Source organism: Bicyclus anynana, chromosome 16 (genome assembly GCF_947172395.1).
Source record: "Bicyclus anynana chromosome 16, ilBicAnyn1.1, whole genome shotgun sequence".
NCBI lineage: Eukaryota > Metazoa > Arthropoda > Insecta > Lepidoptera > Nymphalidae > Bicyclus > Bicyclus anynana.
This window is the reverse complement of record NC_069098.1, coordinates 14,003,740-14,020,622: the sequence shown is the minus strand read 5'-3', so window position 1 is coordinate 14,020,622 and position 16,883 is coordinate 14,003,740. Positions and strand designations below refer to the sequence as shown.

At 39.3% G+C, this 16,883-nt stretch overlaps 1 protein-coding gene across 2 annotated transcripts; it reads right to left on the bottom strand.

Annotated features, from left to right (window-relative positions):
• Positions 1-2,430: 2,430 nt before the first annotated feature.
• Positions 2,431-16,559, bottom strand: LOC112055527 (symplekin). 2 transcript variants are annotated; one of them, XM_052886158.1, is made up of 13 exons: positions 16,377-16,555; positions 16,100-16,293; positions 15,315-15,510; positions 14,512-14,699; positions 12,476-14,049; positions 11,683-11,922; positions 10,837-11,073; positions 8,977-9,083; positions 7,740-7,842; positions 6,045-6,163; positions 4,816-4,959; positions 3,127-3,744; positions 2,431-2,522 (listed from the first exon to the last, which is right to left on the bottom strand). In XM_052886158.1, the coding sequence occupies exons 1-12, from the start codon at positions 16,422-16,424 to the stop codon at positions 3,571-3,573; spliced, it is 3,324 nt and encodes a 1,107-aa protein (XP_052742118.1). In that variant the 5' UTR covers positions 16,425-16,555; the 3' UTR covers positions 2,431-2,522; positions 3,127-3,570. The 2 variants fall into 2 exon arrangements, with proteins under 2 accessions (XP_052742118.1, XP_052742119.1); XM_052886159.1 differs by lacking the exons at positions 2,431-2,522; positions 3,127-3,744; positions 4,816-4,959; positions 6,045-6,163 and adding an exon at positions 6,181-7,663 and having other exon boundaries at positions 16,377-16,559.
• Positions 16,560-16,883: the final 324 nt, after the last annotated feature.

Sequence of the window (16,883 nt, the reverse complement as noted above, 5' to 3'; positions counted from 1 at the left end):
GTTATCGCCTACATTAATAACCAATAGGTAAACTAGACCAGGGTTTCACAAAGTGGGGTTCACGAACCCCTGTGGGTTCGCCACTTGAAGGTAGGGGTTTGCGACAATATTCACGTAATTGTGACTGAATAACGAGTAGCAGTGAGACAGGAAGAACATCCGAACTTTTGTTCAAAATGCTGAATCCTTTTACCTTTTGTTACAACATACCTACTTACGTAAGAGAGTCACGTACGTTTCCAATAATCCTGATAAAATAGAAATTATTTAGGAAACGACTTGATGCCGAGTCAAAAGAAAGGCTAAAATTGTCTAAAATTACTCTGAAGTTACACTCTATTTGCGACAAGAAACAAGCACATCTACCACATTAAATTTAAAATATTATTTTTTGTGGCTCTGTATTTGTTAATTGAAATAAAGGGTTGTTAGGGATTTGCTGTCATCTGAAAACTTTAGGTAGATACGCGAAGCTATCAGTTTGTAGAATCTTGAACTATACCAACGGATATAATCAAGTCTGCTGTTTTAGACAATATGGTGTCCCTAGCGTAGAGCCAAGGGAAGGTACCGCTGCAGTGGTTTGGATAACGTATGTAATTCTGCAAACATCTCGAGTTTGAGGACCTTCTACGATAATGTTACAATGATATCATCAGAGTTCCTTTCATTTTCTAGGTATGTGCGATGACGTTGCAGTAGGTACACCTACTCGTAGTAGGTACCTACTGGTTATTATTACCAGTAATAAGACTACAGTAACTATACTTAAGCCGTGATAGCCCAGTGGATATGACCCATGCTTCCGATTTCGGAGGGTGTGGGTTTAAATCCGGTCCGGGGCATGCACCTCCAACTTTTCAGTTGTGTGCATTTTAAGAAATTACATATCACGTGTCTCAAACGGTGAAGGAAAACATCGTGAGGAAACCTGCATACCAGAGAATTTTCTTAATTCTCTGCGTGTGTGAAGTCTGCCAATTCGCATTGGGCTAGTGTAGTGGACTATTGGCCTAACCCCTCTCATTCTGACAGGAGACTCGAGCCCAGCAGTGAGCCGAATATGGGTTGACAATGATGATGATGAAACATATCTTAATAATTCGACTATAATAATGAAATTATTACTTTATCAAAAAAAAGTTTGCTACGTTTTACGACATTTTTAATTTGTCCCCAAGGGACGAACAACCAAAGATTTTTACGACATTTTTTAAGTCTTATGATTGGTTTGTTTGCTCGTTTTCTTGATTGTTAAGCTTGTTGGAACTTTTTACGCAAGATATAAAAATACATACTTTTATTAAGCCAATTATTTAACCAGGTCCTTAATTATACATCATATTTTCATCTCCTTATACTTTTATACGGGGGTATACTTGGGTTCCCTGGGCCGACGTTGCATTGGACGGTAGGGATTCCCCTTTATCACGTCCGGTCTAATCTTATCAGTGTACAACACTGGATTCGCTCACAGCACAGCAATCGCTTGAACTCGAATATTACTCATCAATAACAACCTATTATCCGGGCCCACTACAGTGCTAAGGCTCCCTCCTTATAATAGAGGGAATAAATTAAAAATAAAATTGTTTATACGTCACAAAACACTGTCCGCCTTTATTTTTTTATCTGAGACATTACGTCAATCAGGTTTTGTTTATATTCAGTTTTTTTATTAAATAAGTACCATGATTTTTAATATTTACACCGAAAGTATAGTAATCACGTCTCTGAATGTAACAAGATTCCAGGAAAACTATGAGTCAAAGAATTTTGATCGTTTTAACACGTTTGCTGCGGTACGAGGTCAATTGACCTAGTGAATACACCACATGAAGTTCTAGTATGAGGTCAAAAACCTCGTACCGCACCAGACGAAAGTACAGAAAAATCAGTGCCGCAGCGAACGTGTTAATAAAGCAAAAAAAAATATATTTGTTTACAAATGTATGACGTCACCAAATGGCGGACAGTGTCTTTGGCGTTTAAAAAAAAAATTCAAATACGCAATTTTCAACTTGTATTTTTAAAATAATCTTTTACTATATTTTATATTTTGGACCCTTATTCCAATACACAATATACTAGGTATACGAAATTAATACTGTTTATATTAAAGTTGATATGAGTCAACCATACCTTAACTGAGCTAACTTTTTAGGACGAGGATGAAAATCCACACTCCTTTCGGTTTCTACACGACGTCGTACCGGAATGCTAAATCTTTTGGCTGTACGTCTTTGTCGGTAGGGTGATAACTAGCCACGGCCAAAACCTCCCACCAGCCAGACCTGGACCAATTAAGAAAACTCAATCGGTCCAGTTAACTTAAATCAAAAAAATACTATATTTTTCTTAATAAATGTTGGCAACCCTAGATACGGATGCAAATATCTGCAGCATTATGTCTTTATCAATGAAAATACATTATGTTTGTCTATTGTGTTTTATTAATATATATTTCGTTATTCCATCCCGGGCGGCACAGGCTCCGAAGCGGTCTGTGTATACGATGGCGCCTGCAAATTACAAAATATGTATTATTAATTCATTTTCATTTAAATATAATAACATTTATTACATAGTAAGAGCCATGATACCTCTGCCTCCGATTCCGGAGGGTGTAGGTTCGAATCCGGTCCGACGTATACACCCCCAAGTTTTTAGTTGTGTGCATTTTAAGAAATTAAAATATCACGTGTCTCAAACGGTGAAGGATAACATCGTGAGGAAACCTGCATACCAGAGAGATTTCTTAATTCTCTGCGTGTGTGAAGTCTGCCAATCCGCATTGGGTCAGCGTGGTGGACTATTGGCCTAATCCCTCTCATTCTGAGAGGAGACTCGAGCTCAGCAGTGAGCCGTATATGGGTTGAAACGACGACCCAAATTGTAGAAATGCATTAAAATAACTATTCCGTCATCTTGTGTGGTCCGCCATATTTGATTTAGAACATATTGTGCATTGTCATCCAAACTTAACGTGTATACAAAATTTCAGCTCAATCGGTAGAAGATATATATAATCAGCGCAGGGACGGCGGCAGGGCCTAACCGCTCGCTGCACTTCACCCAGCCCTCCCCCGCCACCTAGGCCTCTAGTACATAAGACAGTGCAGTAACCTGCGGGCACAGCGCGGAGAGGTGCGGGGGCAGCATCGCACACACGCGCACAGGCAGCTCGGCCAGCGCAGGGACGGCGGCAGGGCCCAGCCGCTCGCTGCACTTCACCCAGCCCTCCCCCGCCACCTAGGCCTCTAGTACATAAGACAGTGCAGTAACCTGCGGGCACAGCGCGGAGAGGTGCGGGGGCAGCATCGCACACACGCGCACAGGCAGCTCGGCCAGCGCAGGGACGGCGGCAGGGCCCAGCCGCTCGCTGCACTTCACCCAGCCCTCCCCCGCCACCTAGGCCTCTAGTACATAAGACAGTGCAGTAACCTGCGGGCACAGCGCGGAGAGGTGCGGGGGCAGCATCGCACACACGCGCACAGGCAGCTCGGCCAGCGCAGGGACGGCGGCAGGGCCCAGCCGCTCGCTGCACTTCACCCAGCCCTCCCCCGCCACCTAGGCCTCTAGTACATAAGACAGTGCAGTAACCTGCGGGCACAGCGCGGAGAGGTGCGGGGGCAGCATCGCACACACGCGCACAGGCAGCTCGGCCAGCGCAGGGACGGCGGCAGGGCCCAGCCGCTCGCTGCACTTCACCCAGCCCTCCCAGGCCACTTTGTTGCTCCACACCTGCGAACAAATGTCTCTATTAGTACACGATCACGCACGCAGTCACGTTCACGCAACGGAAGCTCTCGAAAGGAATATTTTTTCCACGTTTTCACCATATTTTTGAGCAGTGCTTCGCTCCTATTGGTCGTAGCGCGATTTTATATAGCTCATAGTCTTCCTCGATAAATGGGCTTTCAACACAAAAAAGAATTTAGTTTAGAATGAAAGAATTTGAATGCGCTGAGCGAGTGCGGTACGATGACGTCACGCACATTAAACGCATCGTTGCGCACTCACTTTAAAATTCAATACCTTGAAAACTAATTAACGTAAACTTAGACGCCATAAGAACATCCTTTACGATATAAAGGACAATAGGGTAGTTGACTCGTACCAAATTTAATATCATCATCATCATCATCATATCAGCCGATGGACGTCCACTGCAGGACATAGGCCTTTTGTAGGGACTTCCAAACATCACGATACTGAGCCGCTTGCATCCAGCTAATCCCTGCGACTCGCTTAATGTCGTCACTCCACCTGGTAGGGGGTCGGCCAACACTGCGCTTACTAGTGCGGGGTCGTAATTCCAGCACTTTGGGACCCCAACGTCCATCGGCTCTTCGAACTATATGCCCCGTACAATGCCACTTCAGCTTCGCAACTGGTTGAGCTATGTCGGTGACTTTAGTTCTTCTGCGGATCTCCTAATTTCTGATTCGATCACGCAGAGATACTCCTAACATAGCTCGTTCCATCGCCCGCTGTGTGACTCTGAGCCTTCTTATGAGGCCCATAGTTAGCGACCAAGTCTCGGAACCATAGGTCATCACTGGTAACACGCACTGTTCGAAGACTTAATATAATTTAATATAAACAATGTTAATTTCGTATAGTAAATAGTAGTAGTAAAAATATATCGATATCAAATAACAAAAGGATTTCTTATAAAACTTAATTTTGGGACGTGTTTCGGTCTAAATGTCCTATTAAACCGAGGTCCAACTTCAACAGGAGGTACTCTAGGATCCTACACTCCCCCTCCACATCCTGCACCTGAAGAAGCATCATCAGGGATACACTCGCCTCTCTCTCTATGAGCAGCTGCAGTATGTTGAGCGCCAGGGCTCCGAGCGCGGGGTACAGCGTCAGCGCCTGCAGGACGGTGCGCATCATCAGCACCGGGATCTCGGTCTCCTCAGCCAGCCGCTGCAGCACCCCTGACAGCACCTGGAATTTTTTGAAGCTATGTTATGTGTTGTAGTATGACGTCACGGGTAGCACCGACAGTGATTGCACTAATTTGTGTTAGAGGAAACATCTCGAGCAGGTCACAGGACTTGTGACCTTGGGTGCAGGTTTGAGGGATATCTTTAGAATGTATTAAACACTCACCTAGCCCGACATGTTCTCTATTGCCCACACTAAATAATTTCATCATTATCATCCCATATTCAGCTTACTGCTGAGCTCGAGTCTCCTCTCAGAATGAGAGGGGTTAGGCCAACAGTCCACCACGCTGGCCCAATGTGGATTGGCAGACTTCACACACGCAGAGAATTAAGAAAATTCTCTGGTACGCAGGTTTCCTTACGTTGTTTTCCTTCACCGTTTGAGACACGTGATATTTAATTTCTTAAAATGCACACATCTAAACAGTTGGAGCTGCATGCCCCGGACCGGATTCGAATTTACGCCCTCCGGAATCGGAGGCAGAGGTTATATCCACTGGGCTATCACGACTCAGCATTTTAAGCAATTTAAGCATTTTTTAGCAGGTTTAGATGCTAAAAAATTATCAATAATTAAAACATAAAACATATGAATTTATGATCAATAATTACAACATAAACCATTATTAATAACTAGCGGAAGCCCGCGACTTCGTCCGTGTGGAATTCAGTTTTTTATAAATCCCGCGGGAACCATTGATATTTCCAGGTAGCCTATGTGTTAAGCCAGCGTAAAATCTATTTCCATTCCAAATTACAGCCAAATCGCTTCAGTAGCCGCAGCGTAAAAGAGGAACGAAAAACACGCAAACTTTCGACTTTATAATATTAGTGTAATTACAACAAGACATAATTGCATTGTACAAAATCACTAACGCGACTGGCAGCGTGACGGTGCTCACGCTGCCTAACAAACAACTGAGCTCAATTCATCAAATACAATCTTAGTTATACCATAAAAATATCTCCCCTCCACAATATCATAAATAATGTTTATTACCACCCGTAATCGGTAAATTATTTCAGTGTTAGGTAGCCCATGTATCGTGGATGACGCCAGCTAGTAAACAAAGGTAAACTCACGTCCTGCGTGTATATGTGTTTGAAGGAGAAGCAGAGAGCTGTCGCCTTGATGATGTACTTGAGGTCCGCTTTGTTCGGGTCTATAAGATGCAGGGCCACTAGCAACTCTTCCGGTGTAACTAAGTAACAGACGCTTTTAATTTTTTTATAATGTGGCATACAAGTAAAACCCTTACTCATATCAAAGGACATGTCCCAAAATGGGCCTTTATTATTTATAATTTATAACCAGGTCGATAGTATTTTTTACGTATAGAAGATACGAATTGCTGATAAGAAAATAATTTTCAGAATTTTTGGAACCCGCATTAATTAGATATTTTTTTTTTCGTTTCGCTCCCTTGTCTACAAATTAAACATAGACAATACAGTAAAAGTGTACAAAACAGCCAATTAAAACACCTGGAATTGAATTCATATCCGGTGTAAGCTGTCAATGTCATGTAATATTGTCAAATGTCAATAAAACACAAGTTAAATCGTAGACAGAGAAGCATTAAACAAAAAAGGTCCTTAAATTGATTTAAAAACGCCATAAACGAACGCAAAGATTACTGACACTCTGTCAGGGTGTGAATTACAAGCATGTTGCCATGATAAAAATTCTCAATAATGTTGTCAGCAAATGAAAAAAAATACATTTTATTTAATTAAATAAAAAAAAAAAGCAGGTTCCAAAATTTTTTTTATTTTGGGTTTTGAGCCTTATGTTCTTTTAAGATAAAAATAAATTGTTCTGCTTAGTTACCACTCGAAATAAAGGCCCAGCCGCCATACAAAATTGGGACACGTCCTTTAATATAAACAATAATCATTTCGCATAGTACATGGAATAAGGATTTCTTCTTTTCGCAGACGAACCAAAGTCACTGGCATAACTCAGCGAGTCGCGAAGCTGAAGTGGCAATGGGCGGGGCACATAGTTCGAAGAGCCGACGGTTTGGGGTCCCAAGGTGCAAGAGGTCCAGCAGTGGACATCTATCGGCTGATAAGGAGGAGGAGGAGGAAGGATTTTTATTAACTTAATTTAAAAATCATGTATTTTTTCAAATTTTATTTAAAAATACAGAGGGAGACGTTTGACATATAAACCTGTTTATCAAGACACTTTTGCTTAGCTACAAAGCATCATCATTAGCATCCCATTTTCGGCTCACTGCTGAGCTCGAGTCTCATCTCAGAATGAGATGAGGCCAATAGTCCACCACGATGGCCCAATGCGAATTGGCAGACTTCACACACGCAGAGAATTAAGAAAATTCGCTGGTATGCAGGTTTCCTCACGATGTTTTACCTTCACCGTTTGAGACACGGGATATTTAATTTCTTAAAATGCACACGACTAAAAAGTTGGAGGTGCATGCCCCGGATTGGATTCGAACCCACACCCTCCGGAATAGGGTGGCAGAGGTCACATCCACTGGACTATCACAGCTCTTCTACCAGGCAAATGATGATCTAATAATATGATTATGTATTGCTGATACTTGACATTTGTCTATTTTCTTTCAAGATTCACATGTTAGGTTCACAGATTTCATTTACAAGATATTTATCATAAATTAATAAAAAAAAGTTGTACTCACAAACTCTAGCTGGAATGTAATATACGAAAAAATCTTAAAAGCAAATTTGGAAATTTTAAAAAATATGAAATTAATTATTGAAATAAAATCATTACGATTACAAAATTACCTGGACACTGTTCGTCGTGACCCTGCAGACCGAGGAGTTTGTTGAACACTTCTTTCACTACCGGCGGGTTGAGTTTTATCAATTTCGGTAAAGCAGCAAATATCTAGAACAATGAAATTAACAACACTTAGCTACTTAGCGTGCGTGCGTGTTGCCAGTGATGATCTATGGCTTCGAGACTTGGTCGCTAACTATGCGCCTCATAAGAAGGCTCAGAGTCACACAGCGGGCGATGGAACGAGCTATGTTAGGAGTATCTCTGCGTGATCGAATCAGAACTGAGGAGATCCGCAGAAAAACCAAACCGACATAGCTCAACGAGTCGCGAAACTGAAGTGGAAATGGGCGGGGCACATAGTTCGAAGAGCCGATAGACGTCGGGGTCCCAAGCGCAGTTGATCAACCCCCACCAGATGGACTGACGACATCAAGCAGGTCGCAGGGATTCGCTGGATGCAGGTAGGCTCAGTATCGTGATGTTTGGAAGTCCCTACAAAAGGGCTATGTCCTGCAGTGGACGTCCATCGGCTGATATGATGATGATGACGATGAATTACTTAGCCACAAAGTAAGTGTATAGCCCGTGTTATGGGTTACTAAGTTAGCGGATTTTATCATATAATTAGAAGTACAGTGTAAACTTTATGTAACGTCACTCAATTTACATCAAACTCATTATAGCAACAACATGACATGGCTTTGATTGGTTTAGCTTGCCTTCCATATATGATACACTCTATATAGCGTTACACCCACTCTCTATAACGACAATTTAGTATTAAAAATACCTTTAAAGTTGCAAAAATTTGTAAAAACCGCGCAGCTGTCTACGTTCTTTTGTCACTTTATTATCCTAACCCGTAATAAACTCAACTGTCAGCATCATGCAAAAAACACTTTCTAAGAAATTCGTTCTTTCGTTTACAAATGGGATTGCACGTGTACACTGTTTTTGATGACTGACTTGATGATGACCTAAGTAGAAGTCATGGATTTAATACGTTATCATATTCTTAGTAGCTCACAAACTTTCATATAGTAAACATGGTTAGTAAAAGAAAATCACTGTGTACTGACGAAAAAGATTTACACATACATTTTTTTTCTTTCCATATAACGACCACTCTATATAACGCTATAAAATGTATAGTTTAGTGTCGTTATATAGAGTTTACACTGTATAAATTTTGCTTGCTGCTGTATGTGATGGCAACTTAAGGCTAGACATTAAACTTACTTCCTTCTTCGATAGTCCATTAAGTACTGGCACGAGGAAACGCACGTCGGATATACGCGTAGCATACAGCTCGCGCACCTTGGACACTAACTCCGGACTAGGGGGCGCTAGAAACAGATTTGACAACTCATAAATAGAGTGGACTATTGAATTGGGTCTATGGGGTATATATGGGACTAACCGACGCCCGCGACTTCGTCCGCGTGAAACTCGATGTAAACTTTTAACCCCCCTACTCCTACCTACCCCTACCCTACTTTTCTGGTAGATTTTTTACACCTTGTGTCCGAAAAACCCAAATATCTTACGGAACCATATTTTTTTCCAAAATGAAATTTTGCCTACGTTACTTGTGGATAATGTAGCTTTCGAATGGTGAAAGAATTTTTAAAATCGGTCCAGTAGTTTTTGAGCCTATTCATTACAAACAAACAAACATACAAAGTTTTGCTCTTTATAATATTAGTATAGAAGTATAGAAGTATAGATCTGTATCATCCGAGGCTGGTTATGAGCATAGATTAATTAACTATGGACTTGTATCACACCCAAATTCACCAACAAAATTGTCTCTTTTTATTTCTAAATTTAAAAATACTTATTAACGAAACGTAACTCCTTCTTTTTGTAAAACGTTAAGTTGTTGACCGTTTATTAGACTATTCAACTTCACAAACTGCCATTTTTAACCAACTTCAAAAAAAGGAGGAGGTTCTGAATTCGACGCGTATGGTTAACTTCGTCATTTATTAACCAATTTTAAAAATTCTTTTTTTGTTTGAAAGAGTATACTTCCAGATTGGTCCCATTTCATTTTCATAAAAATCTGTTTAGAAATTTTGTGACAAAATGAAAATTTCGCGCACAGCTTCGTCGTTTATAATTATAAAAAGAATTATCATTCTGATAATTCTTTTTATAATTCTTTTTTGTTGGAAAGAAGATGTTCCGAAGGGAGGTACCATGACCAGGAAACCAGGATCTGGTGACGGAATCCTGGAGAAATTGATCGAGGGGAACTTCCGGAAATCTGAGGTGCGCCAGTGCGTTTTTTAATTTTTTTAAACACTGTTTTTTCTTTAGTAAATTATTATGCCAAGCCAGTGATATATTAATTAAAGCCGTTTCTGAAAGAACCACGGGAAAGAACTGTCTGAAAATCGTACAAAATTATGATTTAAGCGGCTCGAGTTAATGCATCACTGTATTGACACCGCCTTCAAAGTGATCAGAAGGTAGCACGTACGATGTTATTTTTCACTTTTTAGTTTATTTCTGATTTTCAAGTCGAGTCAATTTTTTATTATTATTTTTATTTCTCAATTTATACTACAATTATGCATTCTATAGAAAGTTTTTATAAATGCGTTAGATCGTTGATCTTATAATTTGACAAAGGGGTAAAGTCTAGCTATTCAGATCCATATGGACATTCGTCCAGCAACGCTTCGAAGGTGGGTCGAAGTTTGGGTCGATATCCACCGAGGTGGCCTCCGTGGCGTAGTGGTTTGCGCGGTGGATTCACAAAACGGAGGTCCTGGGTTCGATGCCCGGCTGGGCAGATTGAGATTTTCTTAATTTGTCCAGGTCTGGCTGGTGGGAGGCTTCGGCCGTGACCACCCTACCGGCAAAGACGTACCGCCAAGCGATTTAGCGTTCCGGTACGATGCCGTGTAGAAACCGAAAGTGGTGTGGATTTTCATCCTCCTCCTAACAAGTTAGCCTGCTTCCATCTTAGACTGCATCATCACTTACCATAAGGTGAGATTGTAGTCAAGGGCTAACTTGTAAAGAATAAAAAAAAAAAAAAAGAGCTTGTGGTTAGCGTGATAGTGTGATTAGTGGTCAAAGTATACTCACCCTTTTCAGTTAAAATATGGACGAATTTGGTCAACAGAGTCTCGGCACCACGTGGGCATTCGTCCAGCAAGGCTTCGAAGGCGGGTCGAAGCTCGCCGGGCTTCGGGTCGGTATCCTCCGAGGTCGGGAGCGGCTGGTTGAGAGCAGCCTTTATGGGTCCCTCCAATTGACGCAACACGCAACGTTTAGCCTCTGCGTCCGCGCACCCGTACACGCGCGCTATTTCGATTATTATTTCTGAAAAAATTAAGTTCAAATTTATATTTGAGATTGAATTATGATGACCTATCGAAATTTTAGAAGTTATCTATTTATCTATATCTATACTTATAATAAAACTGGTCGAAATCTATACATTTATTCGCAATTTGAGATTTTACTTATACCATTTGTAACAACAAACGTTACCGTGGCATAAAGTACGCCAGCGCCATCTAGAATCTGTACTTATAATACGAATTGTGTACATTTTGTACATTGAAGATATTTTAAAAAAAATTGTCGGGGGGCAGTAAATAATCGATACTGAAGCTAAAAATATATTTTTTTGATTTTTTGTGTCTGTCTGTCCGTGTTTTTTTTGTTATTCGGACATCACGCTAAAACTACTGATTGAATTCAAATGAAACTTGACACGGTTTAAAAGTGACACGGAAAGTGCTTCATTATTAGAGTTACAGTTTAAAAAAAAATACTAAATATAATGTAATTTAAAAATTTTTAAAACTTAACCCCTAATATACCCCTATAGTGGTGAAATAGGGCTTGAAAGTTTACATTGATTTCCACGCGGACGAAGTCGCGGGCGTCTGCTAGTAGTTATAAAAGCACAAATATAGATCTAACCTTCTTTTTCCGGGAACAACAGCATCACAAGATTTAAACACAGCTTAAAAAGGTCATCGGTCCATATCCTGTTCATTGGTCTGTTCCCAAAAAGCTCCTGCGGTGGAGTTGACAACGATATGAAGCCTAGGTACAGCAGAGCATGCTTCTCTATGACTTTCCTTGTAGCCTCTGTGCTCCTTTTGTAGATTTTAATTGACGTTTTGAGTGCCAATTCTCGAATCTCTTCGTTTTCGCTCACTGAAAAAAAAATTTGATTTGCCTGGGCTGCAAAAATTGCTTTTACATGCTGATTTCGCTGAGTTTAATCTTTCGTCGTTTAAACTTTTCTGAGCATATAGACGGGTAATGATGATTATGGCTTTTTTATTAAAAATTTTGGTGTTCTATACTAATAATAATAAAAAGAGCTTGTGGTGTTTTAAGGGGTAATCTTTGGATGTACTGACCCGAATTAAAAAAAAATGTAACCCCTGGAAAACATTATTTGTTTGTATCATAGGCTATATTATATTCCCATATTCTCACGGGAACGGGAACTACACAGGTGAAACCTCGATGCGTCGGCTAGTCTATACCAATTATAAAGAGAAAAGATTTGATTGTTTGTTTGCATTGAATAGGCTCTGAAACTACTAGACCAATATGCAAAGTTTTTTCACGAATGGTAAGCTACATTATCAAGGAATGATATAGGTTATATCTCATACCCATATTCCCATGGGAATGGGAAATACGCGGGTAAATCGCGGGGTTCTGCGAGAATGATATAAAATTAAGCAAATCTACTTACACACGTGACAAACTAGTGCCGCCACATATTTGTGAGATCTTGGCGGTCGCATGATACACAATTCTTCCAACATCTCCATAGCTAACAATGCCGACTTGTCCTCCGTGACCAAATGCTTCAAATATTCCACCGCCTCATCTGTCACTACGGGAGCTTCTAGATAAATCTTCCTCAAGAGAACATCTTTACTCGCTTCCATTAAAGGGTCACCTCTTTCTGCTACTTGCGTTATCAACGCGCATATCAACTGATTGTAATTCTCATCGTGTTTCTCGTGTAATTTTGGCTGCAGAGTCACTGGGTGTCTGTTAAAGCCTTGCATGAATGCATATTCTTCATACAACCAGGATAAAGCCAAATCGATTCTATTAAGTGGGTCTTCTAATACGTAATTGAGTACTAATTCTCTTATTTCCGGAGTATAGCTTGATGCGAAAATCGTTATGAATTTCGCACGAATCTGAGTAGCACCGCCTATTATACTCTCTTTCTCTGCTCTCAAAATTCTATCAACTGCCTGTAAGACCAACTTTTCTTTAATTTCCTTTGGTATAGGACGAGTTAGCTCCTGCAATTTTAGTAACTTCACTTTTTGTTTTAGCTTGGGTACTGTTGGTGTTGGAGGAGGAATCAATTTTTCTTTATCTTTAGTCTTCCTTTCCTCCTCTTTCAGGTGTTCCTGTCTAGTTTCCTCCATGAGTTTCGATACTGCATTTTCCATTTGTTTATCCGCTTTGGTAGATTCTTGGAGTTTCGCTACAGCGTTTTTAAGAGTTAATTTTTCTTCATCATCACGTAGCAAAGGTATTTTATCTTCAGAACCAAACATCGGTGGAGCAATTTTAACATTAGGAATTGGTGGTGGCATTTCGTTTTTGATTACCGCGAGAACCATATTCGCTAGACTTCTCTTTTGTACAGCACTTCCAGAATTAGGTATAGGTTTGTATTCAGTCATAAAACTATCAGGCATATGGGTCGGTAAATTATTAATCAGAGTTGACATAACCAGATTAACAACGTTTTCTACGTTATTGAGTCCATCAAATACTGTGTCTTCTGTTGCAGTTGCCTTTGTTATTACAACTGGTAAAATTGGTTGGTTACTATCTTCGTCAAATAGGTTGAAGTCACTTCGACTATTGCTATTACTGTCACTCTCAGGTGCACTTTGTGGGGAATCTATTCTTACTCGTTTCGCCGGAGTGTCGCCATTTTTAATTTCACCCAACCGCTTGTTCCTTCTTTCTTTGGGCAACACTTTGTTTATTTCTTGCGGAGTCATTCCTATATCAAGGAGCAATTGTGTTAGCTGAGACATGGAATCCCCGGCGGCTGGATGCTTCACCAATATTAACAGTTGCATCTTTAAGTGTTTGCGGACAGAGTTTACTTGAGATTGTGATAATGTTGGCGGTAGTGTTGTATGGAGGTCTCCCAGAGCTTGGACAACACTTGCCAAATACTTGGGCCTCATTTTGGCAATTATACACAAGGTGGTCATGCACGCCATTAGGTTATTGCTTGATATATGCTGAGAGTTGTGAAATTTGAGTAGTAGTTTAAAGACATGCCTGTAAATTTTTAAAATAAATAAAGAAACAGATCACTGGTTATGCAGCTATGATGGTAGCTGCATAAACTAAACTACATTTTACATGGTAAATTTGCTATTGGTTGTTTTGACTAGAAACTTTTCTGTGATAAAAAAGTAGTGTATGTTGTCCTAATTATTATAATCTACACCAAATTTCATTCAAATCCATCTATTAGTTTGTCCAAAATGTGAGTAACAATCATCCATACAGCCTTTCTCACAAATTTTCACATTTACATTATTTGAATTAAAAAAAAATGTAAGCTCATACATTCAATTCATATATTGTTGACTATTTAACAACATAGGATTTATTTATCAAACACTTTCAGAGTCACGCGAGTGGTGGGTGAATTAGTTGAACTACCAGCAAAAAGTAATTTATAGTCTTAATGTCTCAATGTCTATGGTTACATACTAATGAAAAAAGATAACTTACTCAGATTCCTCCTCCATAGTTTTCCTTTTGACAAAAGGTAAGTTTGTGGGCAAACGGTCAAGACAGAACATATCATCTGCATCCTTGGTAGGACTGGCACTTTGCAGAATGACCATTTCTTCAAGGAACTTTATTGAGAATGTTCGTATACCCTCATTTTCACTGTCTATTAAGTTTAATATTAGGAGCTGAAAATTGTTTTCAATTATTATTTTTTATTATAATTTAGTGCAAAGCTGTTCTTACAAAATTTTCTCTTAAAAATTTTATATTATAGCATATGCTTATAGAATATAAACAATGTATACTGAAATTTAGTTTTACTTTTCTCTGTGAAAAGCATCAGTAAAATCGACATACTGTATACATAATGCACTCCAGATAGCATGGATCTGAATAACACTTTAGGAGTGCATTATGTAGTGACAATTAGTTTCACTCTTGAAAGTTTGCCACGATTCACGATAATAGTACGTGTTATGAACATCATAAAGCAACTGTCACCGTACCCATGCTATCTGAATACCACTTTAGTGTGTAATTATTTGATAGTATATATATATTTTTTTAATTTACACCTCTGCATTTTGTATTCTCACATTTTCCGAAACCTATTGTTGCCTGAAAGAAATTGCTAGATAGCAATAAGGCCGCCTTTTGTACACTGCTTCTTCTTTGTATTGTTTATTGTTGTTTTATGTTGTGGTGTACAAATAAACAATAAAAATAAAAAATAAAATTCATAACTTCATAACAGAAAATGGTAATTTTATTATAATAAATAGAATAAAAATGAATTTTACCTTCAGTTTAGCAAGCTGCTCCCATACGTACTGCATATCTGAGACATCGGGTGTGTTTTTATAAATCCACAACAAAATATTTCTATACACCAAGCAGGCTGCTTGCATCGCTCTCTTCTGTACAGCAATGGTTGGATCAATTACTAACAATTGCAGCTGAGTTATAATTTTAGGCAGACAGTTTTGATGTGACTTGCTAAAAAATTAACCAATGACAGATGTGTGAATGTCCGACTAGTTTTGAACCCTAACGGGACCTTTAGTCGTGAGCTGGTAAGTATGAGTAAGGGCCCACTATGGATTTGAAACTTTCGAAACTAGTCAACTCTGACGCTGTATTATGTGTGTTTTAGCCGTGTTTTAGTATTAGGTATTTTGGTATTTCTTATGGCAAATAAGGTGTTTAAAGATACATCTGTTAAAATGAGAGCCTGCATAACCAGAAATACCTCATTTTGATACAAGTTTACTAGTTGAAGCTCCTACCATAGGCAAGTATGAGCACCAATTAAAAAGGACCACAGTACAAAAGTGTATAATTATTATGATCTAACAAATAAACATGGCACCCACACAGTAAATCCATGGAATGGTAAGATATCATCTCTTCATTAAATATTCAAGTAAAATCAATTTTCCATTTTTGTAAGACTAAACTTTTTAGGCCAATTTGTTGCCCAAAGCTAAATCCTATTTATCATGCTTGTAAATCCGCCACTGGTTTGAGAGCTTCTTAAGCTCCATTGATTGGCCAATTTGTACAATTTTGGATAAGTTACACTTACCTCAGCTCCTCAATGAACCCAACAACCAATTTTTTCACCTCGGGAGACTTATCGCTCATATAACTTAGGATGTTTTCCATATACACCGGTACCATTTGAGGTACTTGATGCAATAGAACCTCTATGATTTTTCTTACAAGACCCGCCTTCTTCTTGCCCTCTGACATGCCAGCTTCGTTTATCCATTGTACTAGCTGAAAATTTAGGGGAAATGAAACAAGGTTTGTATAAATAATCAGTATATTTTCATACAAAAGGAACACTAAACGCAACACACCTGATTCTGCGCGGTTATCGAAGATCCTTGCTGTTGTTTACTCGCCATTTTGGATTTATTTTCAATACTATTACATTATTGACAACAAAGTCATGGATATAATTCTAATGTTGTCGTATTCGTTTTAAATATATTATAAAATAATTAATAATTTAATAAAACAACCTAAGCAAACGCACGCAAACTGTCAGTGTCAAATGTCATCTGTCAAATGCATGTAATGTCAGAAATGTCAAACTCGAATCGCTTTTTTTTTACTGATTGAGGCTTTGCGGCTCTCGGTTCAAGCTATCTTGAGTCCATCCTTCGATTGATATGACATACAACATTAGACCCTGACTTTTAGCGTAACTTCCATATTTGCAGTACCAAACTCTTAATAAGCATTTTATTCGTTATAATAACTTAGCCGCCCGTTTTAAATACATGAATAATTGACCCAAATCAGTGCTCATAACTCTAGGTCACAAAATCGATAAAACAAAAAGAAATTAAGGTGCGGACAAA

What these genes read in the sequence shown, in the direction of transcription:
- LOC112055527 (XM_052886158.1), bottom strand. Translation starts at nt 16,424, where the DNA reads ATGGCGAGTAAACAACAGCAAGGATCTTCGATAACCGCGCAGAATCAG. An exon ending in GTTGTTCCCGGAAAAAGAAG is followed by an intron (nt 11,074 to 11,682) that starts GTTAGATCTATA and finishes TAATTTTTTCAG; the next exon opens with AAATAATAATCGAAATAGCG. An exon ending in ATGGACTATCGAAGAAGGAA is followed by an intron (nt 7,843 to 8,976) that starts GTAAGTTTAATG and finishes TCATTGTTCTAG; the next exon opens with ATATTTGCTGCTTTACCGAA.